Source organism: Aphelocoma coerulescens, chromosome 4 (genome assembly GCF_041296385.1).
Source record: "Aphelocoma coerulescens isolate FSJ_1873_10779 chromosome 4, UR_Acoe_1.0, whole genome shotgun sequence".
Lineage (NCBI taxonomy): Eukaryota > Metazoa > Chordata > Aves > Passeriformes > Corvidae > Aphelocoma > Aphelocoma coerulescens.
In genome coordinates this window covers 31,699,858-31,727,694 of record NC_091017.1, presented here as the reverse complement: position 1 = coordinate 31,727,694, position 27,837 = coordinate 31,699,858, and the positions used below count along the sequence as shown (strand labels likewise).

General features: G+C 41.3%; 1 protein-coding gene across 1 annotated transcript in view; it reads right to left on the bottom strand.

The window, feature by feature from the left end:
• Positions 1–26,119, bottom strand: part of LOC138109007 (transmembrane protease serine 11E-like) — a 40,931-nt gene extending 14,812 nt beyond the window's left edge. The window contains exons 1-5 of the mRNA XM_069012107.1: positions 26,069–26,119; positions 25,332–25,525; positions 16,705–16,826; positions 15,874–15,992; positions 2,967–3,034 (exon numbers count right to left, since the gene is read on the bottom strand). Coding sequence (XP_068868208.1) covers positions 2,967–3,034; positions 15,874–15,992; positions 16,705–16,826; positions 25,332–25,495 — 473 coding nt within the window. The 5' untranslated portion in view covers positions 25,496–25,525; positions 26,069–26,119. The remainder of the gene's footprint in view (positions 1–2,966; positions 3,035–15,873; positions 15,993–16,704; positions 16,827–25,331; positions 25,526–26,068) is intronic.
• Between the last annotated feature and the right edge of the window lie 1,718 nt (positions 26,120–27,837).

The following is a 27,837-nucleotide window of genomic DNA, read 5'->3' as shown; positions in this document are numbered from 1 at the left end:
GACCAATTTTATAATGGAGTGTGAAAAGCAGTCACTGACTACATGCCTGAGACACATGAGAGGAAGGAATGAACTGATTTGATTACAATGAAAAGCTGGATACACAACACTGCAAAAACATGAGGTATCTACACAGACCTTTCCAGGGCCCTGTACATACACAGAATAAAAATTTCCAATCATCATCAAAAAGGTACTTGAGCAAAGGGAAGAAACCACACAACCTAATTCCATCACTGCAGCCTCTTGGAGAGTGTTCCTAATAACCTCATGTTGTGCAACATTAAATGAAACTTGGCAGCATACCCACACTCTATTTATTAAAGTCACAGGGATGGATCACAAAAGGGGCCTTTAACACCTCATTGAAAAGTGCAAGCAGCACACACATTGAGATACGAAATTCACAGTTTTAATGTAAGATCAGAGGAAAGAAAAGGGAGAAAAATCTTGTAACAGGTTGAATTCACCTGGTAGTAGTGTTTCTTTTTCCTTAAAGCATCAGATAGTGCGAGATGGAATGATAGACTACAAACATCAAACTGACTAATCTGGGATAGTAAATCTTGCTCTGTGCTCGCAGATGGCTTATCCCTGGTCATCACAAAGGGAAGGTAAGAGCTTGCACCAGGAACCTTCTCTCTTGTGCCTCCTCCCACCTGAACCAAGAAGCAATGAGACACAAGCCACAACAGATGAAATCACAGTTACTTCATACAGGGGGAGAGCTAAAAGCAGGTTGCTCTGTCTTTAGATAGGAAAGGAAAAGAGAAGATCTTCCAGTTATATCTCACTGTCTTGGAAATTTGTAATTACATACAGGAAAAACAGAAGACAGGCAGCTTATACAGAACTCATGGAATCAGGCTTTAATCTTTGAAAGGAACACGTACCAAATTGAAACAGCCATTCCTGATATCGCCAGTGAAAGGAAATAAAAGGCCATGTGTTTTAAGCACACCAACACATGTGAAGCGGTTTGTAGGTGAGCAGAAAGACACACTCCTTGCCTCAAGGATCTCATAATTCAGACTGAGTAGTCATATGTGAACTTTTCAACAGATTGTTTTTTCCATTTGTGCCAACTTCTGCCTGATTGCCACTTCGTTTATTTTCATATCAGATATTATCTGATCCAACTGTGGGTGTTGCTCTGCATTTCTGAGGTGTTCCCTCACCTCTCCCCCCACTCCTCTTCCTGTGCTATGCCACACTGGAATTACCCTATCAATTCTTGCAAGCACACCACACCTCTCCAAACCCTCAGGTAAGTACTGCCCACCTTGATTTACTTATTATATAGCAGAGATCCAGAGCCAAGGACACCTAGTCAAGATTAGTATTGTCTTTGTCAGTGAGCAGTGGGCATTATTATTAATGCATTGCTTATACTGAGGCAAAAAATATGCACAGTGCTTTCCAAGTAAATTCACAATCATGACCCTGCTCAAAAGAACTTGCAGTCTGAGCCCTTGAAGAGGCATGAAGAGTAGGTATCTGAAAAAGCAAACAAGCTTTGGAGCATACAAATCTTGCATCCAACACAGCAAACATCACAAGTACCTCAGTCTGTCCTTGGGAACAAGAAGTAATGAAAAATACACTTATCCCTACATATTGGCCTCTCAGATCCTTAAATCACTCTGTTTACACTTGCAACACTCTAGTCAGTATCAAAAAATATCCTTAAAGCTACATTCAAATAATGACTTGTGTGTAGCTGGGGATTAAGCTAAGGTAGAGGAAGAGGCAGGATGTCACAAACCATGTAAGAACAAGGAGAAACACATTCACAAGGATTAGATCTTTAGAACTTAGTCTTGCAGCTTTAGTGTATGATTATGAAGACATTCAAGGTTTATTTGCAAAGTGATGGCCACTGTCACTCAGGAGCAAGATCTTAATACTACAATAGACAGTTATATAAAAAGATCATTTTCAGCACTTAACAGTGGTTAAAAAAATCAAATTGAACATTACGTATTATTGGCAGTTGAACAGAGAGTAAAAGAGGAAAAAAGCTCCAGATTTCTCAGTGATAATCCCAACTATGGGTCTGACCCCTTCATCTCAAAAAGCAGGAACAGCAGACCTGAAAGATACATGGAACAGGATAAGAAACAGTTTCTGCAAAGAATGGCTAAGTAGACTGGGATTTCCAGCTGAAAAAAATAAAATAAAATATAAGGGTGGATCTTATTGAATACAAGAGAGAAAAGGGATATGATGGGAGTGTCCAGTATTGCTAATTGCATGGAAAGGAGGGGTAGCGATCAACTTTTCATCACCTCTTCCAGCCCAAGAACTAGGGGTCACTGAATGATCCAAAGAAGGTGGTTCTTCACAAGTATCCACTTCCTAAAGGACTGAGGTGCACGGATTTCAAGAGTCCTGGAGACAGTAGACAAGTCCTTGGGAAATAACGCCACCGAGGGCTGCTAAACAAACCACAACCACTTCAAGAACTCCCAAGTGGTAAGTAGCTGGAGGCAGGGAGCATGCCAAGGAGCAGTTATCATACAGGTCTGTTGGGCTGCTACTGTTCCCTGGGCACCTATTTATGCCCATTCTTAGAGCCACAATGGTAAGTGGCACTTTCTGAGCCAGCACAGCCTGGTTTTACTTGACAAGCCCAGCACAATAGAAATACTAGAAATGACATCTGCATTGCAGTGTAAGAAATAGTTTTGAAAATCCTTTTTGGTTTTAGATACCTTTAGTTATCTCTGCTTTATTAGCTAAAGCTTGCTCAAGATCTGAACACAAACATGTTGGAATTTGGACTGACTGAAGGGTATCTTCTGCATTAAGATCCAAAGGAGAGCAAGGTTCAGAACCAGATTATGTTCAGTTAGGGATTTTGCTGTGGTTTTACACACAATACATTTTACTGAACCAGATCTAGCTGGGCTTAGTGTACATTTAATTTTATCTCAGCTGCGTGCATTTATTATAATCTCACATACCTCACTCTGATTAAGCGTGAACGGATGTATTTTTTCCTTAAAATGGAATTGTAAAATGTCTTGTCGATCTGTTGAAAAAAGAAAAATATAAGATAACAACAAAAAGGAGGGAAGTGGACATATTGGTGGAAGGAGCATTCAGAAAACAGCATTCAGTTACAAACTCACAGCTTACAGAGCCAAGAAAAATAATGCAGCCCAGCCTCTAAATAGCATTTGTCACAGACCTTTTCTAACCATTTCCCATTTGGCCTAGGGCACATCTTAAAAAAGCAAGCTTGTTTTTCTAAATGTCCTATGGCTACATCAGTGTGCCACTGCAGTGCTGTCTTGTCCACTCCCAGGCATAATGAGAAATACATAAACATCCTTGGAACAGACTGCTGCAGTGTTCCAAAGCACAGCTTCCTAACGACTGCCCACAGAATGGATACAGCATGCTGTGCTCTGCAGTGCAGTCTTGTAGGGTTCCTTTCTGACACAGCATTTACCCTTGGTCTTATAGAAATCTGTAGCAAAGACACCAGTAATTTCAAAGCATTATTCAATTTTCATGTTCCCCTATCACCCCTGTGATTTTCCACATGCTTGGACAATCGTCAAGCAGTTCTCATCAGAAATTGGAAATCTAGGACTCCTAAGGAATTGATCTCCAAATAACATCCTTACTGGTTCCTCTTAACCACATCCTGCCAAGATGTCATCTCAAGATTGCATGATTGGCCTGAGACAGCACAGTGTGATATAACATGGCATGAAATTCTGCCAGGAATGGCTCAGGATCACTGAAAGATTGAGAAATAGCAGAGTCACTAGTGAGTTATGTAGCAACTCCTCTTACCAACAAGACACAGTAAATTGAACATATCCTGTAAACATCAAATGCATTACAGGGAAAACTGTGTAGAAATGCTTAGAATTACAACATCATGTAAGCTGTCTTTTTCTGTTTGTTTTTAGCCCTTAAATGCAGTCTGTTTTAGCCAAGTCTCAAGATGTTCTGTCTTCCAAAGGAAAGAAAAAAGTAATGGTTCTCAAACAACTAGTATGTTAAAATTTTTCAGATATGGAAACAAGCACGTAAGCATGAAATCTGGGGGTGATTCCTCCCAAGTAACACAACCACCCCCCCCTCCTTTTTCAGCCTTGGCTGTCCTAAGATGAAGCTTCATGACTTTACACAGGGATATTGAAGCAGAATAATTTCAAGATGAAAACTGCAGGATTTATTATTTTAAGGTGATTTTAAACATACATTAGTAAGGAAAAAAATAAACATTTTTAATGGTCATGCATTGAGCTGATGTTTTACCTTGCTCTTACTGGCAAGTAATCTGCAATTAGTTTGGCATTTGGAACAGACAGAATTCTATGGAAAAAGACATCTCAACTGCAACAAACTACTGTAGACCTGCAGAATACATTTTATCCTCTCATTTTGCAGATTGCCAGCTGCTACCACTGCATTTTATGATGCATCCAGTTAAAAAAAGTTTTATTTCCTATAACTCTGCATCCTGTTCCACCACAACCTCCCCTGGTTATTGGAAGTAGCTGCCCTTAAACAAAAAGGGGTTGGTTTTGCTTTGCCTTTTATTAGTGATAGCATTTGCTATCATTTCTGTCCCAGTCTTAACTGCTTCACCAGTGATTGTGTAAGCAGAAGCATGTGGCTAAGCAGCACTGCCAGCTTTGTGGCATGCAGTGGCATGTGCTATCTTCAGCTGCATTGTCTCTGAGAACTTTTGAGATCTTTGGGACAGGGACTTCTTTGCAGAGTGCTTTGCAATCAAAAGAGAGCCTAGAGCTGGGCTGTGATACACCTCAAGCTGCTGCATTGCTAACAATTAAAGTGAAAGCAGACTGACTTTCAGCTTGGGACTGAAGAGGGAAGGAATTCACAATCCCTTGCAAGAGAGGGTTGCATCCATTTGACATTCCCAACTCCTTTATCTCCTCTGAAAGTTGTGTTTTCAAGATACCTTACTGTCTCAGATGTCAAGTGTTTTTGCTACACTTTCCACGTGCATTTCAGCAGTAGATACAGTGATCCTTACTTCTATCACCTATTCTCTTGTGTATCTTTGTTACAGCCTAAGCAGCCTAAGCCTAACCTAACCACAACGTGTGATTCTGGTTTTCATACTCCCAACATGTTCAGCTTTCTCCTTTTCTCTTCAGCCTGGACCACTTCCAAGATGTTCTATACAGTCTGATCAGGAACACCATGTGCTGCAGCAAAGACTTCCAGTGGTGTCTCACAAAACACAGCTACACACAGTGCTTTTTACAAAAAGAATCTATGGAGACCAAATGCAACTAAACTATCAGTAGCAGACACTGTTTTCAGAACATTCAATCCAGAAGGCATGTTATTTACTTTCAGGGGGAGAACAGGAAGCATATGATTTAAAATTATACCAAATTTGTGTTACTTCCATTCTCTTTCACACTTTCATATCTGAATGAGGAAGTAGACACTTTTTTACTGTCACTAACTTTCCCACCCTTAAGAGTTGCCTTAGCACTACATCACCCACAGACAAAAAATAACTGAAGGGTGGCTTTGTTTTCAGTGAACCTTGCAGGGCCTTTAACACCTTCAAATGTGAGCTAACATTTTTTACTCTTGCAATCTACTGTGTCTTACCATGAAAGAAAGGCTAGACAAACCTCTGCACTGTGGCTCACCGCTCACCTGCTGATGAATTCATTTGGCAAATATGACCTAAATCTCTTCTTTCCTTCAACTATGATTTTGGTAACCTGAACTATTAAGAGTAATCTTTATATTCATACAGAGTTTATATGAGAGGAGAGTACGTAGGAAGATGCCTTCAGATAATAACTCTCAGAGATTAATGTTCCGCCTTATATTTTTACTGTTTGTCTTTTGGTGAAGCCTTTCACACACCAAACAGAAAACATTTCTCTTGAGCCTGCTTATAGCTTTCTTTTCAGCTTGAGTCACAACCCTGGGAGCAAAAGCAACTAGAACTTTGTGACCTGGTCCTGCTTGGGAGAAGCATTTACACTCATTTTCAATGTTTTGCTTTGGTTACAGCCACTCAAAAGTGACACTGTCATGACCAGATCCCTTAAATTTGCCAGCATTTAAGTGCATCTCACTGTTTTTCCTAGCCCTTGTCTAGCAAGAGCTCAACTGTGACAGTTGTTGCTGCAGGCAAGGTCTACGAGCATTCTGAACCAAGTGCCAAGTCCTGCTCCTTTCAAGTGAGAAGCATTTTCCTGACAGCCTTTATTTTAGCATTTTTCCAAACAAGATTTTCTTTAAGCTAATGTTTGCTGGCTAGCTTGGCTTAATGACATCTGGTATTTCCTCAGTTTAATTTCATATTTTCTATACTTTTTACTAAACTTCTGTCCATGCAGAAAAATTTTCTTAGACAAACTGGACTTTGTTCATGAGTGCTGGTCCATCCAATACAGTAACTAATAGTGGCCAGCACAAAAGCTGCAGTAAGAGGGCAAAACTTGTACAAACCCAGACAAAAAGGAAATTCTCCCTTGTTCCTCATAGCCAGAAGTTGTTTCATACTTTGATGAACAAGTCTTCTTTTCCTATTCTGTCTCAACTTCAGATCTCACCATCATACTCTTTTTCTTGTGTCGCACCGTGCCCAACCCTCTAAGGCCCATGAGCACCCTACTGAAATCTTTGTGATTTCAGTCACACAATATGTCCTTCCTCCCTGGGACCCAAAAAACACCCAAGCTCTGGAAATAACTCATGACAGGTATCCCATTGCTCCAGTGTAGTATTGAACTGACGTGAGCTGGGCTTGCCCAGGTGTGTGGCTGTGTCTGGAGGTGACCCAGCAAGGCTGGCTGTGTCAAGCCCTCGCTTTCTCCCACCACATACTACTCTGCCATTGCACACTGGGACACGAGGCTTATCAAAAAGTTATCTTAAATCTAGTTTGACAGAACTCTCCTCTGGAATACTTGCCGAATGCACTGAGTTACTTACGTGGGATGTTCAAAAGCATTCAGTAGGCTTGGGAGCACAAAGCCTCTTGTTGCTCAATAGGATTGATTTTTTGCCTGCTGCCTTCAGTTGTTTAGTCCTTCAACAGCTATCCTCATTCTACATTCTTCCTCTTACATCACTAACTACTTAGGATGTAAAGCCTATTATTAGTGTTTTTTAAAGCTTTTTGACCATAAATATTAACTGTAACATACCACTTGATTCAGTGACTCTTCCCAATTTACAGCTCAGCATACTGAGACCCTCAGAGCTGACCATAATACAAATCCAGTAGCTGCTCCTTTGAGAACCTGACATTTTTACTGCTGGTTTCAACTAAGGTGTTGAGAGAGGACACAAGGAGAAAGACTGACAGAGACAGCAAAAAAAAGAATGTGGCACTGTCCCAAACCAGGATGTGGACATCACACTCTCCTTGGAAACAGACATTCCAATGACTACAACAGCCCTACAGCCACAGTCCTTGCCCAAGGTGAAGAAAATGGACCTGAATGAGAGCAAGTGCAATGGTCCCCATGCCTCCAGCAAACCAGAGGATCAGAAACCTTCCCATCAGAAACCATACACACACGAAGACAGCACATGTCACAGTGGGCAAGAGCTGTGTGATCCCAAACATCTGCAAATGGCATCACAAACTCCTCAGGGGGTTTAAGCTAACAGGGCTGCTAAAGCTGAGGGGTGAGTAAGCACTGCCTGACTGCACTGAAATAAGGAGCTCAGCTGGATGGTTCCCGCAGGCAAGAGCTGCAAAAGAGGAATAATTGTCCTACTACAGTAGTTCCTAAAATGATTGGTCTTTCGGATAAAAGAAATTAAGAGGACTAATACATGGGATAACGTCAGGATTTAAAGTGCCATGCTTACACTTGGTGCAACCAATTTCAAAGGCATGTAATGACATGAGTGTTTCATTATAGTTATGTGTATTAGTGACAGCTGGAATTAAGGTCACCTAAGTATTCCCATTCCTACTCCCTGCTTTCAATTATCCATAATTAGCTTCCTAAAACTTTCACACTGCTATTAAAATTTTGTCTGCTTAGCGGGGGGATTTTCCAACTTTTGGAGAGAAAATAAAGTTTGGCGAGAAGAGCATCTATGCCAACATCCAGAGAAGGGCTTTGCAGCTGGGGTTTCTCTTCTCCCCAAAACAGCACACTTTCCCCAGGAAAATGACTGTGTGCCCTCTGGGTTTTTTTAAACAACACTTGGAGGTAAGGAGCTGAAATACAAGAGCAAATACCTCTTAGGAAAGTAGAAGTTTTATGAAATCTAAGGAAGATCGTTGGTGATGTATTCAGCCTACAAGTGCCCAAATACCACCAACCACACAACTTCAGTACTGAATTTGGATTCTCCCTTTGGACAACACCAGAATCTAAACAGCCACTCTCTTGACCAGCCAGATTTTGATCACCAGTTTGCATCTTGAATCACTTCATTGATATAATTACTTGCAAACAATGCAGTAATTCTGGATTGTGAGTCTATAATTAAGATAAGGTTCTACCCTTAATCACACACACTATCGATAGCTGTGCTTTACTTCATTTTGAATTCCTTTTTCCAGCTCAGATTCACATCCATTCTCCTTGTGCACATTTCAGAGCTTTTCATGATGCACACTGGATCAGAATTAGAGTTATTTTTTTATTGGGGGTGAGGTGTCTTATGATTTTTCTGGATTTGTACACACATATTACAATTTCTGCTTTGATGAACCAAGAAAAAAAATGAAAAAGAAAAATCAACTTTCATGCCTATTACTCGAGAAAATTGTATTGCAGTAGTAAGTCAAAGAATCAAATAAGTTGAAGGATCACTGAATTTACATGGAAAAAAAGTTGGATATTAGACACATTTTTAATAACTAACGATTTCATCCTGAAAATTCATGCAGTTTGGGTAAAGCTCACTGAAAGTCTGAGCTCTTAGAGGAGATGAAAAGCACTAAGCCACAGCTTCGTGTGCTACACTGCAACAACTCACACTAGCATTTAAAAGGGCTTCATATTTTGTTCAATATTTATTTTCCTGTGCTACTGTGACCCATAGAAACAGGAAAAACTGGAAACGAAATTAAAAAGCAAGAAAGCATCCCAGTTCTCCAATCATTGCAGTATATACGTATGCCAGTGGTCTTTTTCTTCTTTTAATTTCAATAGGAACTTCTAAAAACAGCGTCGCAAGTGAGGTGCAGGTGTTTTCTGTGAGTTATTTCCTCTCTGAGTACCACATTTCACCTATCTCTTTAGGGCCACACCTGTATATATACATACTGACAGTCAAGTGTGGTGTCAACCTCTAATTCCAGAGCTAAATAAACAAGTTGCCAGGCTGTCATTTTGGCCACCGATCCATTGCTGTTTCCCTCTTGGCTGAATTACCGTGGAAAATCCTTTCTGCTTTGTTTCTAGCCCCAGCTACCCATAGAGGGCACCCCGATTGTACCACGCTAGTCCAAGGACAATGCTTCCTATTTGTGAGAATCATTCCCTTAAAATTAAGCTTATAAAACAGAAGTTATCAAATGCCCTAAATTTATTTTAGTATTTTTCTTCTTAAAATGTTCCTTAAATAACTTTTTCTACATAGATAAAATATTTTCCCCCATTTTACAATATTGTTTTTCAGAATGAGAAAAAAGGGAGACTATTATTTAAAAAGTCTCTAAAAAGCTAAATTTAAAAAGCTTAATTATTCTGGCTTTTGTACTATAGATGCATTCGCAAATAAAATTGCCTTTAGTGATGAACAAGAACATCTTTCAATAAAAGTTCTGCTCTTTTCACCTCATATTGGTACTATGTAGGTACCTTAGGGAGCACATATAAAGCCTAGGAATGCTTGAGTTTAAATAGACATTTGGGTTTTAGATTTTGAGATCCTTATCTCTAAACAGTAGCAAATCTCTTTTGAAATTTATAAGAGCCAGAACATTCTTACTCAGCTTGGTCTGAGTGCTGAAGGACTCTGAAAAGCCCTTGGAAAGATCTGGGTGCTGCAGATATCATAATTTCTGATTTGGCCCATTTATATTAAATTTTCTTTTGTTTCAGGGGCTAAGAGGGGAAAATAAGTGGGGCTTTTGCACATACAGCAAACGAAGCTACATGATACTTGTAGATACTGGTACTTTTCCATTTGCTGTAAAAATGAGAGTCATGTTAGACTCCCTTGAACTTCAGCATACTCCCTTTTCTTGGGGCATGTTTAGTTATCATCTCTAAAATGATCCTCACAGTCTGGTCTCCCAGAACAAATATTCTTTAGGAGTGTTTCAAAAACCTGCTGCCTTGGGGATCTGCTCCTACTGAATTAACCTCCCAAACCAAGGACCATAAGGCACTGATGGAGCAAGCCACAGGCTTGCTTTATCTAAACACCCACATGGAAGGTGTGACAAACACACCTCATGCAGTTTCACCTGGCTTTGCAGCTATCTGCTCTGAAGGGATTTGTATTTCACCACCCTCTCTCTCCCAAATACACACACACTTCTGCTCCCCAGGAAGACTTGAGTCACGTGTGACCCTAAAAGGCCAAGTGCCATAAAACAGCAGCCTCATCTGCTCACTCATTGGTGTTCTTGGTGTTTTCAGGTAGGCTTCCTTCAGCTCAGCTCAGATGGAAACCCTAATCAGAACTCTGACTGACCCTTTGGCCCTGCAGATGTGACAGTAAACTGTTCACAACTTACAGGATACAAGACACTTTTCAATATTGGGATGATGCAAGCTTATCCCTGGGTATAAAGCAGAGAACCTTTAAGTTACAAGCATCCTGTTGAAGGCTAACACTTCCACCAAACAGGGTTATCGGGTGTTAAAGCTGGGGGTGAGGGAAGGAGGTTGCTTCTCTGGTTCTTCTCCACACCATTCATAGTGAGAGAAGTGTCTTAATAACCTCTAAAGTCATAATTTCCCAAGGGAGAAAACTGCCTCTGATGCCATGAAAATTTTTTGCCTTTTCTTTTATACCCCTGTTATACCTTTTTACAACTTCTGTATTCTTAGTGCTTTTTGCCTACATTCTTGGACTTGTTTGTTCAGCTAGAAGACTGAACATTTTAGAAACTTCATAGCTAGAGATCAGTGTGCCCCAGACCCCAAGGTCCTCTCCAGAACACATTCCGTAAACCAAGATAGAACCATCCAGGGGAAGGCTCCTGGGGAGGGGGGTTCATTCAAGCCTCTCACTGGGGAATTTTTGATAGATATGCTAAGTAGTAAGACCTATAATGTTTTACCAGATCTTCTGGGTGTGATTTGCAGTGTGCATTTCGGTGCATTCGACCTGGACGTGTGCACCTAAGGATCCTTAAAATAAATACCAAGGTAAAATCCCTTTTCCCCTTCTAAGTGTTTGACTCTTGATTTTAAGACCAGGAAAAGGCATCACCTCCTTCCTCACCAGTTCCAGTGCAGGGATTCAGCAGTGAGCCCTTCGACCTACCGAGAACAGGCACCGTTATCAGAACTGTTCTGCAGCGTTTTCCTGTGCAATTTCAAGTGCCTCTGCAATACTCAGTAGAGACATTAAATTAAACTCACACTAATTCAGCTCTATCAAACAGGACAAACTTCAAGAGCTGTATTCATTAAAAACTTTCCCCCAACATCTGTACTTAAAGACATAAAAGATTCTCTTGTCACTTGAAGTCACTGAAGCAAGATACCTCTTTCTAAAAGAGATGTCCTGACACACGATGCTGAGTACTGAGGTGGAAATTACTTGGTAAAATTCCATTAATTCCAGAGAAATATTTGGATAGGCAGCACTTTCCCAGGGGAAGTATCCAGGTATTGTTTTAATATAATCCCCAACCGCTCTGCCCAGATCCAGCAAATTAGTTCTGTGCTGGTTTCAGATGGTGGAAGGACAGGAGATAGACCAGGTGCGTTCTGGATTATGAGACAACAGGGAAATCCATGTCAGTCCATTCCATTGTTCAAGGCACTCCAGGAGGGAAAACAAACCCCTCAACTCTCCCCCAGCCACCTAACCAGCCAAGGAGGGAGCCATGCTACACTCAAGACAGAGGAACATCCATCCACCCAGCTCACAGCCCGGCTTACCAGCACATGGGAGCAGGAATGAGTAGGGAATAACAGACAGGACACAGCCCCAGAAGCTGGGAAGGCTACAGTGTCCAACACAAGGTTCCAGAGACACATGGACTTGGACAGGGAGAAGCAGCCTGACAGCAGAGCTGGGAACAGCTCTGGCCAGAGAAAGAGACAGGAAGATACAAGGTGCCTGAGAAAGGAGAAGGGTTGCATAGGCTCTCCTCGAAGGGGGGAAAGCCCATAACTTCTAGGAGGAAGTATCAGAAGGTTATTGTAGTGGCAAAAAAGAGCCGACAGGTGCATTTACAAACCTCTGGTGGGCAGGGCAAAGGCTGGTGTCTGTTTCTATTGAGCAACCAGCCATGTATTGAAGGAGTCACCTGCTGTGGCTGCTTGATATCCACCTCTCTCACAGCTAGAAACTTGCCAGCCTTCAGCTGAGACAATTTCCACAGAGACTGAGATACTCATTTCAAGCTCTCCTGACTGCATATCCCTTTCCCTTGGGGATGTGTCTTTCTACACAAGACACAACACCCCTCCACCCTTCTTTCTGCACACAGGACAGTTACTGCAGCTGCCCAGAGCAGGCAACTAGGATCATCCCAGTCACCCAGGTCTATCTGATTGTCCCAGCTGCCTCCACTCTTTGGCACGCCAAAGAGGCTGAAGAAGCAAAGCATAGAGCAGGTCCATGGAAATCTCCCACAGGATGCTGTTAGTAAGAGGGTACTTAGGGTCTCCAAGGCATTCTTGGGAAATCCAAAAGAATTAATGCATTTTGTGGGAGAAGAAAAAGAAATCCAAGTCTGGTGCAGGAGTTGGAGAAAAACAGTGGGTAAAAGTTGTGCAGATGAGCCACACAAGAAGTGAACCCACTATAAAATAGAGGCTCCTTGGAGAAGGAGCCATAAGACCGTGACTGTGCCCTTTTTATCCAGTGTAAGAGGGGACAGTCTGGCACAGAGCATTTTAGCTTGGCAAGGGAAGAGGGACTGGTCCAACTAGAAAAACAAGGAGGCTCTGGTGAGCTGGAATCTCTCTTTCCCTAGTGGCATTCAGTCAAGTCTGATTTTTCAAGAGAGCACAAAGGGAACACTCACAGACACTCACAGGAAGCCAGTCAAGGAGCAAAGACCTTTCATCATCTGTTCCTCAGTCCCCCCAGCTCCACCCCAAAAGACATTTTCCAGACTTTCCAGTCAGCCCTGAGATGTTGACTGGTGCACCAGCTTCATCAGCTCTCTGGCATGATCTGGCTGCATTTCCTCCCACCTTCAATGAGATAAGAGTCAGGAATGTTGTTCACACAATGGGTGTTACTTTTCAAATCTGGAAACCAAAGCAAACATCAGGCATTTGTTGCAGGTCCCAAGGAAGTCAAGATATGACTTCCATATGGAAGCAAAAACATTTTTCCTGGTGAAACACCAGCTCTGAAAAGAGCTCCTTTCTGGGTCTTTCTGGAGACAAATGAAGGAGGGCTTCATCAGGAAGGAGTCAGAGAAGGGAACACTTGGCAGGGAGTTGCACTAACTCAGGTAATTTGAATGCTTCTGATTATCAGAGATGATTCACTTCTGTTCACTTTGCACCAAGTGTTGAGAAAGACATTGCATTTATCTGCATTGACTCACTGTTTCACAACCTGAGCTTAAGGTATCGTTACTACTGTGACAATGGGAAGGCTTGGATACCCAAACCCTGACACCAGCCAGGGAAAGACTGCAAAGGGTTTTGGTAAATCCAGACAAATTAGAAAATGTGATAAATAACTCTCTCGTCCTCTATTAGAGAGTTGCTGTGAAGATGCTGAGAATAAAAATGCAGATGTTCTGAGACAGCTGTCTGTCAAGATATCAAGAGGATATGTGTATCTGGAAAGATTGCTTTGATTTTATCACCAGGAGATGAGTTTTGCTGTTATAAAATCAGACTTACAAGGAACACACTGTTTTATGACTGTATGGAGTTGCTTTCAGTAACGTTGCGGACAATTCTCAATCTCATACATCCTTCTTAAATGGAACACCCAGAGCTAAAACCACAAAAAGTCAAACTTATGGCAGGGACCATTTATATAAGCAAAGAATTCATCGAATTTGAGAGAGGAACATAGAATTTAACAGCTGAATTAAGTACAGCTCTTACGAAAAGTTACAGGAATGAAGGAAAGACAACGCCGTTCTGTGTATGTTTGTTATGGTGTTACTTATCAGGTACAATTAACATGCCCTGATATAATGGTTCTCACTGCTCAACCTGCACTGGTATTTACTGTCACTGCTGTCAGAACTGCTCAACACCCAGAGAGGAGATGGGGTTTCTAAAGCGTTGGATTCCATTCAAGCATCTAAATTGATAGCCATGTTCAGAGGAAATCTGACTGCATTGGACACTGTCTGAAAGAACTTCTCAGCTAAAATAAGTGTTACTTTGCCAAAGGAGGCACATGTTTTAAATAAAATGAAGGAGGAATGCAGTGGGAACTGTACTCAGTGAAGTGTTATTCCTCAGACTCCTTCCCAGTCCTTGCCTGCCTTCCCCCTCAGCAATATACAAAGTCATCTTGGTCAGGGAGAACATTCTCTCTCCAAGGTCCTATATAACAAGGTGAAAAGCCTGCAATTATCAGGTAATAGCAGTAAAGTGGTAGCACCTAAGCAAATACAGCTCACGTTAGACTCTATACATACAGATATGCACCAGAAGCACATCCTGGGAAATCTGGTATGGGTCCCAGTAGACAAAGAGGGCAGAAAGAAAACAGACATGTACAGAGAAGAGGACAACTTGACTAAGATCACCGAGGCCCTCAGCAGTGGAGCTGTGAAGAGATGCTAGCACTGCCAAGTCCCTACACAGCACACTACTTCTCCAGAGCAATGTCTAGCACAGCTCACATTTTGTTGTGGACAAGTGACATTGCCCTAAATTAAATGGTAGTGGGGAGCAAAGGATTGTCCTATTAACTGGGTATCTGTGCATGGTTGCCAAACAGGAGGTAAGAGATATGCATCGGATTCTGATGAATGAAACACAAAAAGATACAAGCACAATCACGTGCTTTTTGTTGTATAGAGAGGACTCTGTAATTAGCATCTCTGGGGTAGTGTCTCAAAGAGAAAACAAGAAAGGAAATTGCAATGTGTCTATTTATTTCCATAGCTGCTGTATGACTGAGAGCCACTCAGCAGCCTCTGCTATTTGTAGGAGTGTTTCCCAACAAAACATACCGAAGGCGCAGGAAAAGGGCTTGTGTGTTGTTTTCTCAACACACAGTAACAGCCCAACAGGTAGAGTTCCCCACCCTGTAAAGGAGAGGGTGGAAAAGAATGCTTTCCTTAGAGACAATGGGACATAAATCACAAAGCCAGGCTCAGGGCATGGAAAGAGAACACACACAAACGATGAGATTAGCTCAGCTGGTTAGAGCCTGCTGCTAAAAACACCAAGGTTGTGGGTTCAATTACTATATGGGCATTTCACTTAAGAGCTGGAGTTCATGGTCCTTGTGAGACTCTTTCAGCTGAGAATATTCTGTGATTCTATGATCAGTGATATAGGAGGAAGCTGAGATTATTTTAAATATCTGCTTTACCACTGCAGGGATAGAGAGAAGTGACGGGTTGGAAGATGCCGAGTGGCAAGTGCCTGCTCTGCCAGATATGCTCATGCCTCTCATGCTATCCATTTCCCAGGGCTGCCCACCAGGGGACTGAGGGTACACCAGCCCCTGTGGTCTCCGAGTGTGCTGTTCACATTAATGACTCTTGTATTATCACACAGTCCTTAATGGAAAGGCACAATGGTCCAAACTTACCAGTCTCTCAACCCTCTCGCTCAGGTCTCTAAACCTTCCTGAGGACTGTCTGGAAAATTCAGTATTGTACCGGATGTTGGTGATTTTTACATTGGCACTGTAATAGAACAGCTTCTGATCTGTAAGGGAAAGAAGAGGAACAGGCAATACTCAAAGTACCAAGATGAATGAACTTTAGAGAAACACCTGGCACTGACTGATATCCAGACACCTAGGGAGTGGATGAGCCTTCACCTGTATCCAACCCATTCAAATACCGCTTCCAAAAGCCAGGAGCCCAAGAGCAAGTACTCAATTCAGTTAGGTGACCTAATCCAAGTTTCCCCAGCAGTTACACGGGTGGCCAACCAATAGCACTTGGTGCTCACACAGGATCACAACCCGCAGCTTGCTGCTCAGTTATCTTCCTTCCTGGCCTATCCACTCAACACCAAGCTCTGGCAGGAAGCTGCTAGTGATCAGGGATAGGGAACAGAGAAACACCCCAGACAGACATGCAGAAGGCTCTGTTTGTCACTCATGTAAGGGAGACCAGACACTTGTGTGTCGACTTCATGGCAGAAGTAGATAATGAGAAAAATGTGAAACGAGTGTCAGTAAATGAAAACCAACAGAAACCACAGCCCTAAATCAACCTGCACAGCAGAAAATATTCCTAAGAGGTCTGCAAATATGCTAGTTGAGGAAGGAAAGAGTGTTCTAAAGAAGCCAGTGTTTTTTCCCCAAATAAGCTTTAGACGGACTGGTGAAAACTCCCGGCATCATCTGGCACAACAGGCACAGAGGAAATTCACTAAGCATAGGAATAGTGATACATTATGCAAAACTTACCATATGCCAGAAAATAAACTAGGAGACCAATGGTGATAGCTGCTGCCACTGCTGTTCCAATAACAATTACAGCAATTTTCCAGGGCTCGAGATGTCTTATTTTGATGGCTGATTGATGAATTCTGGGGGAAAATAACAACAAAGGGAGATTAATAGAAGATCCTTTTCTATTTAAGGGCCCCATCTCCCCCCCCCCCAAAAAAAAATTAAGCTAAAGTTTTCTCCCTCAACATTAGTTGATTCTTCCCAGCAATATTAATTGACTTCTCACCCAACACCCTTGAAAATGAAACCATGACTCAAGACTATTTTGAAATAGGTGTTGGATGTGCTAGAAGTCAAGGAACACAGACAGGTTTGAGGGTTTGGGTATTATTAGGGCCAAATTAAATAGGAGTCCCACTAAGATTCTCATGTGACTCCCGACTAGAAATTTTCAAGAATAAAACTTATTTTTCAGCTAGGTGAACTTTCACACAGCAATGTATGAAGCTTTTAATTGGTTAAGCAAATCAGTTATCAGACACACTGGCACCTTTGCTCCCAAAACTGCTTTGTGCAGTAAAATTGGTAAAAAGCACCTCATGCTTTGTATAGTACATATCTATACATGATCCCAGTTGCTCAATCCATTTCAGCCTTCACAACAGAGCTGGACAAAAAAAGAGAAAGAGATTTCAGAAGGCCAGCCAGTGTTTCCTGTTTTACTCAGACTGAATCTAAACACAAATGCAAGCACTGCTTTAAGCAGTATTTGCTGAAGTGATAGAATGACAGGGAAGGGCAAGGACATGTGAGTAGTAAGCCTCACCAGATGCTTCTCTCTGTTGTGCTCTTAATTATGTGGGTACTAATCCAAATTAACTCACGGAAAGCCAATGGACAGTCAGTGTTATAAACAAAAACTGCCTAAAAAAGTTGGTTACAGCAAATTCTGTCTTTGTCTATAAGCTCAAAGACTCCTTAAGAACTTTAAAACCATTTTTCTATTACATTATCAGCCATTATAAAACACAGAACAAGAAGCCACAATTTTTGGTAAAGAGTCCTTTATTCTATTTCAGATACCTCACTCATGCAGACATGCACACCTGCAGGTTAAGGTACACCCTACCCCAGGCAACCAGGCTGCAGGGATCCTCTCCCAAGGGTGTGAGGTGCCTCAGTGAGTTGCCACATACAAAGTACACACAGCTCGCTCCCAGAACACACACCTCATGAGCCAGAAGTTTAAATACATTCAAATAAGTTGAAATACTTGCAAGTGACCCCTGCAGCTGTATGCAGGAAAGGGACAGCAAGCAACTGTGCACAGCTAATAAATACCAAAGCAGATCCTGATATTTCATTCTAATTCCATTGCGATACCTTACAATTACAATCTTATAACTTTGGCTTGGAAAACAACTGACTCAGGCCAAATATATGATATGTGATTGAATGAAAATGGGAGTAATAATTTGTCCCTTGGATCTGTTCTGAGTTGTTCTGCATGTCCTATTTAGTGTTTCCTTCCCTCCTGCTATCCTGTTTAACAGCCATTAACCTCTCATCAAGGTTGTGTCAAAACTCATTTGTGACCCCATAGCAAAAAAAAGAACCACCCCCAAAACCGCAAACAAACAAAAACCCCAACCAACCAACCAACCAACCAACCAGACCCCCAAAAAACAAAGACTGAAATTAAATAGTCCTGTTAACAGTTCAGAGATAAGCACCTCCAAAATTATTTCTGAGACTACTCTATGAAAACTGCCTTAAAACTTTAACTGCACAAATGAAAAATATGCAAGTATAGTCAGGAGTCTACCTCACTAATGAGAATATTTCTAAGCTTTTAGGTGAAATCATAAAGTCAGTGGTGAGTTCAATTTTAATTTTTCGTGTGCATTTGCTGTTTTATGGTTTGTTGGGGGGTTTTTCCCTCACTCCAGGTAGTAGTCTTTTGCATGGCTTACATGCTTTGCAAATGTGTCTACTATATTTGAAATGAGACTGAGTTGCAAGAAAAGCCAACAAAACAAACAAAAAAATGCATATAACTTAAGACAACCTACTCCTGTATTCTTGTGGATACTTTCATTTAAAAAGGAGTTGTCTTGATTAGGCTGCACAGAAGGAAAACACTCGGAAGGTGTTTCAGCTATAATGATCCTGGCATAACCTCAAACCAAAATGCTGGGTTGGAGAAGCCCATTTGAAAGGCTGAATGCCACCTCTGCACCGCAGTAGGTGAGCCTGAAGAAATTACTGCCTATCCTATCAGTGAAACAGCGGTTTCAGTGCAGAAGTAACACGGCTGGGACACAGTTAAATAGAGTACTATCAATGTGAAACATTTTCAGCACTCCCTTGTATATAGCATAATGGTTTTTGTAACTCTTATTCTTTATTTCTTCTACCTCAAGTTCCATGTTATCATTTACAAACAGAAGCCCCAGTCCACAACATTTACTCACATGTGTAATTCTACTCACACACATGACTTTCACTTAACTCATGAAACCTGTTTGAGAACATCATTTCAAAGAGGTGCAGAGGGGTCTCAGCACCAGCTTCTAAACTGAATTTCCTCAAACAAGAAGCTGTTTGACAAATTCATCTTAGAAAGTCACTTAATGGGGGGAGGGGGTGCTGCTTGGGACTTGGATATCTTTTTTCTGGATTTATCTTAGAATTTCCCCCTTCCTTTTATGTAGAAATACAAAACAGCTGTTACATTTTATTCTCCAGTCCTAATTTCTTTTAAAAATGAAAATTGGTTTTAAAAAAAAAAGGCATTTTTGAGCCAAATATCCTTGGTTAGGCTGTAGCATCTGGATAGAGATCTTGAATAGACATGCTGCAGACTAAGAGAATTTAAAATCCAGGTTTTCAAAGATATCTGTGAGACAAACCCCCAAAGATCACTGAACTGATATTTTTTGATTCCCATTAACTTTGAGCTTTATTGCTGCTTTGCTGTACTTTCTAAGGTTCATTCCTCAAAAATTAATTACTTTATCTGATATGTCCCACTGCGTAAACTTGAACAGTACTTACAGGGATTCAGTACACACAAGAGAAATAACTATGGCAGAACTGAAACAACTGAGATCCATGTGATGATCTGTCAGGGCTTGAATACTCTGCAGAGAGCTGATAAAAGTTCAGCGCTGTGAATCTATTTTTCTCAGACCAAGGGTCAAGCACTCTTTGCTAACTCCTTGGGAACTGTCTGCTCAAAGTGAGGGAACAGGGACTGTAGCCTAGAAATGCACACTAAGATTAAAAACACTCCAGCTGGGAAAGTCAGTGAAGTCCTCCAGAGTAGAAGTGGAAATTTTAAGCCTGAACCAAGTACCTGAGGCTGAAAGCTTCCCACTGACCTCAGACAGACCTCTGACAAGGTCCCTTCTGCTTGCAGCTAAAGTGGCCCTTCCCTCTTCCTCAGAAACTCTGCTCTTTCCCAGGACACCATGCCTGTGCAGCAATCTCAAACACACTGCAAACAAGGACTGGATGTCATCTCTTGGCAGAAAACTGCCAAGTCTCAGATTAAGATTTCTCCAATGAGGAAGAGGAGTGAAATACTTGCTGGCAAAGAGAAACAACAAAAATCTGACAGAGAATTGTTTACACTGACATAACAATTTTACTGGTTTGTCCTCTCTTTGTTTCCTAATAATTCCCAACATTGTCTTAGCTTTTTCAACTGACATTCAGCTGACATTTTCCCAGAAATACCCCCTGAGACCTTTCCTGAACAGTGGTACATGATTTGGAGCCCTGCATTCCATACTTGGGTTCCTTCACATCGTACACAAAGAAGCCCTCCAGGAACCTTTTCCTCAACAAGGAGGAATTCAGACCAATGAATACAGAGCCAGAGGGATCCCTCCCATTATGCATTTTAGAAGGCATAAGAAGGACACAGTTAATTGCATCTGACTTTTAGTAACAGAAGAGTATCAGAAGAAAAAATGTTAGTCTCAAAGGAAAATTAAAAATATTGCCTAATATCCTAACCTGGCTTTTTAAGGGTGCTGTTTAATAAACAAATGATAAACATTGCATTAAATAAATCATACACACACTTGCCTCACTGCAGCCTGAAACTGTTAGTTTACAGAAGAAATTAGTGTCTTTTACTTACTGAAATTTAGATTCACTTCTTGCAAAGAAGCAGAATTATAACTGCCCTCTATGAGTCAAACTGTCTGCTTCAGAGAAAAAGCCTCAAAGGTTTTCCTCACCAGGGCTGGAATCACACTTGGACACCTGTGGAACACCTCCATTACCTGCAGTGAGCTTTGTATCAGAGACAGTGTCCAGCTAAGTCTGCAGGCACCAGGAAATAGAGCACAGGCTGTGCTTTGGCACGCACCCACTAACAGTGGCTGCTCAAGAAAGGTGCTAACAAGACAGACTGATAAAAATCCAAAGCCAAAACAGTCACCTAGAGATGATCTCTTGTGGGCCATTAGACGCCCTTTGCTTTTAGTCCTTCCTACAAGAGAGGCATGCTTAGACTGACAAAATTTCTCCCCTGTTTTAGAATACATGTACTACCTCTCTCTTTAAGGTGCTTTGAGAAAAAAAATCTATAAAAATCACTATAGCAATAGTTGTAATATACAAATACAGAAATAGTAGGACAGTGATGTGTTTAAATTTGTTTCCTGAAATACATCTGTTTACTGGTATATGAAAATTATACTTACCATCACTCCCAAGGAGTTCTGCAAGTTTGATGAGACAGACCAGCCCCTTTGCTGGTGTGCAGCTGTGACAGATTATGTTAACTCAGAATCTAACCCAAAGCATTCACCTTCTTCTGTAGTTTAAAAGCTTACATTTCTGGATAATAATACATAATTTCTGTACTTTATACTTTATCTCCTGGTTTCAACTGGGATACAGCTAATTTTCTTCTTAGTAGCTGGTACAGAGATGAGTTTTAGGCTTAGTGTGAGAATAATGTGGACTTTTCAGTTTCCCATGCTCTGGCAGTGAGCAGGTGCAAAAGGAGCTGAGATGGAGCATGGCCAGGACAGCTGACCTGAACTGGCCACGGGGATATTCCATACCACGGAGCATCATGCTCAGTGTATTAATTGGGGGTAAGTTGGCTGGAAGGGGCCATTCCCTGCTGGAGCATGGGCTGGGCATTGGTCAGTGGGCAGTGAGCAATTGTATTGTACATCAATTGTCTTTCTTGGGGTACTTTTTTTTTTCTGCCTATTTATTATTATTTTTATTAATAAGAATAACAATATTTTCAATTATTAAACTGCTCTTATCTCAACCTATTGATTTTTACCTTTTCTTCCCTAAATATCCTCTCCATCCCACTGGGATGGGGGGGTGTTGTGTGTGGGGTGTGAGAGGCTACATTGCACTTAGTTGCTGTTTGAGGCTAAAGCACAATATATAATAAACAGTTACTGGGCTGGGTAGATAAACAGTGAAATGATGTACTCTAGCAATGTATTTTCACTGAATAGAGATGGACAGATTTTTTCATGGGAAAAATGCTGCTGAAATTAGAGAAAGCTCCTTAGACAAGTGGTTCAGCTGATACTGAAACCCCAGGCAATTCTCCAGTGACAGAGAAACTGGATAATTCCCATGTTCAATTCTGTATAAAATCTGTCCCCCTGTTATCACCAAATCTGCCCACAGACCACATGAAGCTTTCAGATTATCTTGTATCCAAAGCATGTCAAATTAGGCCATCCCAAGCTTTGTGTTAGCTTGGCTTTCTTGATAAGGAGGATCTGTATGTAATAAAGCACACAAACATGGAAGGAGTATGTGGTGGAAGGAGAAAATGCCTTGATTTTCAAAGCTTATGCTGACCAAAAATACCCAATCACAAAACTGCACGTGAAAAAAATCAATAGAGTGAAACACTCCTGAAACACCCTCTAAAACGAACAGCAGCAGCCAGAAAAGCTGCTGGGATTACACTGGGGCTTGCTCAGGTGGCAAGATTTTGAGGCTCAGGAGGAGCTCTTGTCTCATTCTTGTTTTCCTGTCTAAAATGGCCAGAAACTGAGTGAATGTGGCAAGGAAACATAAATGGTACCAATTCCATATCAGTCAAATCAGGTGGGGTGTGCACCAGAAGCAGAAGTATTTCACTAGGGCTTCCTACATTCAGTGTCTACTCTGGGGCAAACTGAGCAGAATAGGTTTCTCTTCAGCACCATGCTGGAACCACATCTGCCTCCTGCAATAAGCAAGGTAAACTCCCACTAATGCCAGTGGCACATGAGTGTCCTTGCACCAGGGCTGGTATCTATTTCCTGCTACACCTCAGCAGTCTGTAATTTGCATTCATTCTGCCCACCTACTGCATGACAAATTGGTGCAAGTGGCACTGCATTTCCACCTGCATATTCACTTTTAGACTGCCATATACAACACCAGCTACTCTGTACCTCACCCTGCCAGGGCACAAGATCTTCACAAGGAAGTTGCAGATAGGACACTGCTCCTGCTTCCCAGAGTGCAGGACGCAGCACAACAGTGGGACAAGACCAGCAAGGCTGTCTACTCCACCCAGTTTTCCTTAGCAGGTTGGCTTCCTGAAGGATTTTCCAGAGCACACGTTCCAACTTAGCTTTAAATGTTCTGAAAAGAGGCATCTTGGAATTGGATAAAGCTAGTAGTGAAACTCCACTCTCATAAGGGACTAAGGCAGAGAAGGATGAGCTCAAACAGCAAAGCTTACAGCTCCACACTCAGATCCACATCCCTGCCCAGCAAAGAACTCTGGACATCTAACAGGCTGCACAGGGGATTAGATCGAGACTAGGCATCTCGTCGTGTCTTCCCAAATGTGTAAATATTTAACTATCCAACACAGATTTCTCCCACTGTACTTTAGATTTTATAATAATTTCAACAACCATTTAAACAATTAAATCCTTTCCTAACTAGGAAGCAGCCAAACTGTACTCAGATGCTATTTAACCACCCTCTAGCACACTGTCATTAAAATTATTTACACCACTGTTGATATCACCAAGTCATGGCAAGTAGATTTACATCTAACTAGAAAAAAAAAAGGCTTTTCAATTCTGTTAGGTAGAGAACTCTCACTTAGTTTTTCCCTCTTTATCTAACATGCACGAACTGGTAATCACAGCTGATGGGGATTTCTTCTTTACCTGACAGTTAGAATAGCATACCTTTTAAGTTATGGATATTAAACAGGGCAGAAAATCTTTGGGTATTGAGCAGGGTACCTCTAGGCAGCACAGAACACAAAGATGAACTTCATCTTCTCCTGGCAAAGTCAGGACTCTTGACTAAAATGATATTATTCCCACAAAATGAGAAAAACACTTCAGTGGGCACGAAGAATAAGTTTGTCCATCCAGAAACAACATTTCTATTTCAACATGCCCAGAAATTATTTAAAACCCCAATTTTTAAAAATACTGAGGATGGAAAAAATAAGCAGTATCTTGGAATCATCCACAGCCATTTCCCCAAAGCAACACAGAGACAAGATTAATGTTGTAATCTTTAACAATCACGCACAAAAATTCAGCCATCCAGCCAAATCATTAGGGTGTTAAAAAATAATTCAATTCCTTTTGAATTTTGTTCCTGAGGTCATACTTTTAAGCTTCATCAACTGCTGAGACAACAACAAAAAACAAACTCATGGAAGACTGAGCATCCCCCCTATTGCCACATTAATCCAGAACCCAGTGTGTTAAACAGAAAATTCCAAGAGGTTTCCTGTACATTTGTGACCCAAGCTCTGCTCTGACCCAAGAGATAGCAGTAGAGTGTTGCAGCTGGAAGATTTATTTTTGTAAAAATACTCTGAACTTTCCAGCGTTGTCTTAAATATTGTTATGGTAAAACAAAACTAAGAATATCCAGCATCTCTGACTGCATGAAATACTTTCCAAGGCAAACCATCTACTCATTACTCCCTAGAAATCATAGGTTCTTCCTTAAAATACAGGGGTCAAAACCAGAATGATGAACACCTATAGTGCTCCCCTTAGGTAGTTGTGCTGCCATCACTTAATTAAATCACGAGTTTTTGCAGGATTTGGGGGAAATATTATTGCAGCTACACTGGACTACACCCCATGTTTTCCAAAAGTCATGTTATTAATGCTTGATTTTGGCACAAAACAGCTTATTGGATTCTGCACTGCAATAAAAGCCTGCTGCAGGCAGAATAAGATGATCAGAAGGAAGAAAAGGTAAGTGTCAACATGAGCCATCACATCATCTTTCTAAACAGACAGCAAATCATTGTGCTCCTGGCCGTGCTAGAGAAGGATTTCTCTCTGCATTTCTCACTCCAGCCACGTTACTCTTTTCATCCAGACCACAACCTCCAAAACCTCCCTTTCAGCCTGCAATTTCCTGTTCAGCTTTCCCTCCATTTATTGTCCTTTTTCAGGCTGCACATTTCAGACAGATCCATGATTTACCCCAAGTCTAAAAGGATGAAAGACTTAGACAGAGCATTGAGCACCAAAGGCAAGAGGAAAAATAAATTTCCCTCCTGGATCTATGTCCTTGAAGACCTAAAGCTTTGCCATAGACAGTACCCTTTGCCACCATTACACCTCCAAATTAAACTTGCCAAGTTAAAACATGCCACCTACTTTTGAAGATCCCATGGTAGATCCCGGTAGGCCTGGTAGCCTTTCTGACCACCAACGAAGGCTTGACTAAAGTCTGGACTGCGCAGCGAATGGTGCTGGAAAACGCAGGAGTCGCATTGACTGGTGTGACGGGAAGGGAAAGGTGTTGAATGAAGATCCTTCATTGAGGCACAGCTGGCGCAACACCCAGCACCCTGTGGGTTATTGCAAAACGAGGGAACGAACTTCAGAATAAAAACAAACAGAGGTAAGCATGGAGTTGATAAGGAGACTGTAACCTTCCGATCAGCTCCGCATCAAAGAGCTCCCCAGGCAGAGATGGAGTGAGAAGATAAACCGGCCCAAGCAAGAAGACTTGTTCTTCACTACAGCGAAACAGGAAGTGTGTGAGGTTTCCCTTTTCCAGCACTCCCTTTCTGTCCAGCTTTTATCCCTACAGCAGGCCTTGTACTGAGTGGCTGCACCTTCTACCACACGCTCACTGTAAAACCCACAGCAGAGAGGCACCACACTGTCCACAACGCTACATCACTTGTCTTCTGAGAGAGCCAACACAAAAATAAATATGGACATAAATAGCTTGGTCAGCCAAGCCTAATCTACCTCGGTGCTCACTCATCCACAGCTGTCCTGGACTCCCTTGGCATCAGGGACAAGACAACTATAAGTATCCAGCCTCCTAATTACATGTTAGTCATTTAATGGTTGGCATAACCCCGCCTGTGGAAAATGCTTACTCTGTGAAAAGGGCCACCAATCTCCTTGGAATTCCCTTCTCCCAGCACAAATGTGATTCTTCAGGGCCAGCTGGAAAGGAGGAAAATGGAGATTCACTAGTGAGAAAATCTGCATTTACATCGAAAATTGAAAATCATAAAACGAAAAGTAAAATTACCAGAAAGCAAATCTGTTTTTTGCTCTTTGATGCACTTGTACCAAAAAGCTTGAAGCATTTGGTTTTCCAATGAAGTCTCAAGATTTCAGTAATTTTTATTGGAACATTCACTATCTTCCAGAAACAGCCTCAGCATAAAGGGAGGGGAGGGGAAAAAAAAGACAAGGAAGATTTGAGGAAAATTTTACCTAAACATATCAAGTCCTTTTCCATCTTTCCCCAAAGTTATCCATTCACAGGCATTTCAATGCAATTGTAGGAGCATTTGGGCAGACCATTTTGAGGACAGTGGGAAAAGCTGATCACTGCTGAACAGCATCTGCTGTTTCTCTAACATCGATTTCTTCATTTGCTTTAATCAAATCAATTGGGTTTTTTGGATTCTCCGAGCTCCCTGTAGAAAGGGCATTGTCACAGTTGCCTGCCTTACCTGGGACCTGGGGCTTTACTGACTGAGTACACAGGTACCTGCCAAGTACTAATATCCTCCCTGGGCTGTACCTTCCATTCCCCACCACCCACCCTGTTATTTTCTTTTTCAAAATTAGTAAAACTCAAAAAAGATCGTGCACAAAGGATTCTGTGCTCCACCCAGAAACACACACCCCCCCACAGGAACTCAAGTACTTGATGGAGATTGGTTACAAACCGATTCAATGCAGGAGTCAAGAAAATACCTTTGAATTCCTTGTTCGTTTTTTTTTTTTATTATTTATTTATTTATTTTATTTTTTAAATTTTTTTATCTTCGTTTTTTTGGGGGTTTTGTTGGGTTTGGTTTTTTGGGGGGGTGTTTTTTTGTTTCTTCTTTTTTATGCTGGGAAAAAGTGGCCCTTGAAGTGTTTACTCTATGAGATGCAGAGAATTTTCCCTGATGCATGCAGAATTTCAGTGGCAAACTCTAACCACCTGGATCAGGTAAAAAACATATTACAAGAGAAGTAGGTTTTAGCAAACAGGTATATTTTGAGACATCATTTACCTGAAATCTTGAGCCCTGAAACAAGAATGAAAAACATTTATTAGAATTGCAAAGATTCTCAGGAAGAAGTGCCAGAGAAAAGGGATTGGACACCAGATGAATGAACTTCTGGTTACTTTCAGATCACACTAGGGCAGACTATTCCTATTGTTACTCCAGAATACGAAAAACAAAGATATTCCTAAAAAATTATTTCATTTTCTTACAATCAAGAATATTTTGCAACCTGCCTAATAAAACTTTAAGTAGGTTGCTTTTGTTTGCAAATTAATTAACCATTAAAATGAACTGTACGGCAAAGCAGTGTGAAATAAGGAAATACCCTTGCTTCTTTCAGATGATGAAAATTTAATTTGCACATACCTGTGCCCCAGGAACAATGGTACAGACAGACCAAGAAAAGACAATAATTAACAAATAATTTTCCCCACAATAGATTATCAAGTTGCAAAGTGCTTGGTATTAGGGTGTCATTCAGCAAGCTAGGCAATTAGTAACCTTTTTTGGTTAATACTAGGGAAGCAGTACGGAAACCAGCTATCAAAGCGTGGGGTGGAAATCCAAGAATGTGGGTGCACAGGATTTTGTGAATGAAAGTGTAAAAAGATGTAATGACCATTCTCTCCATT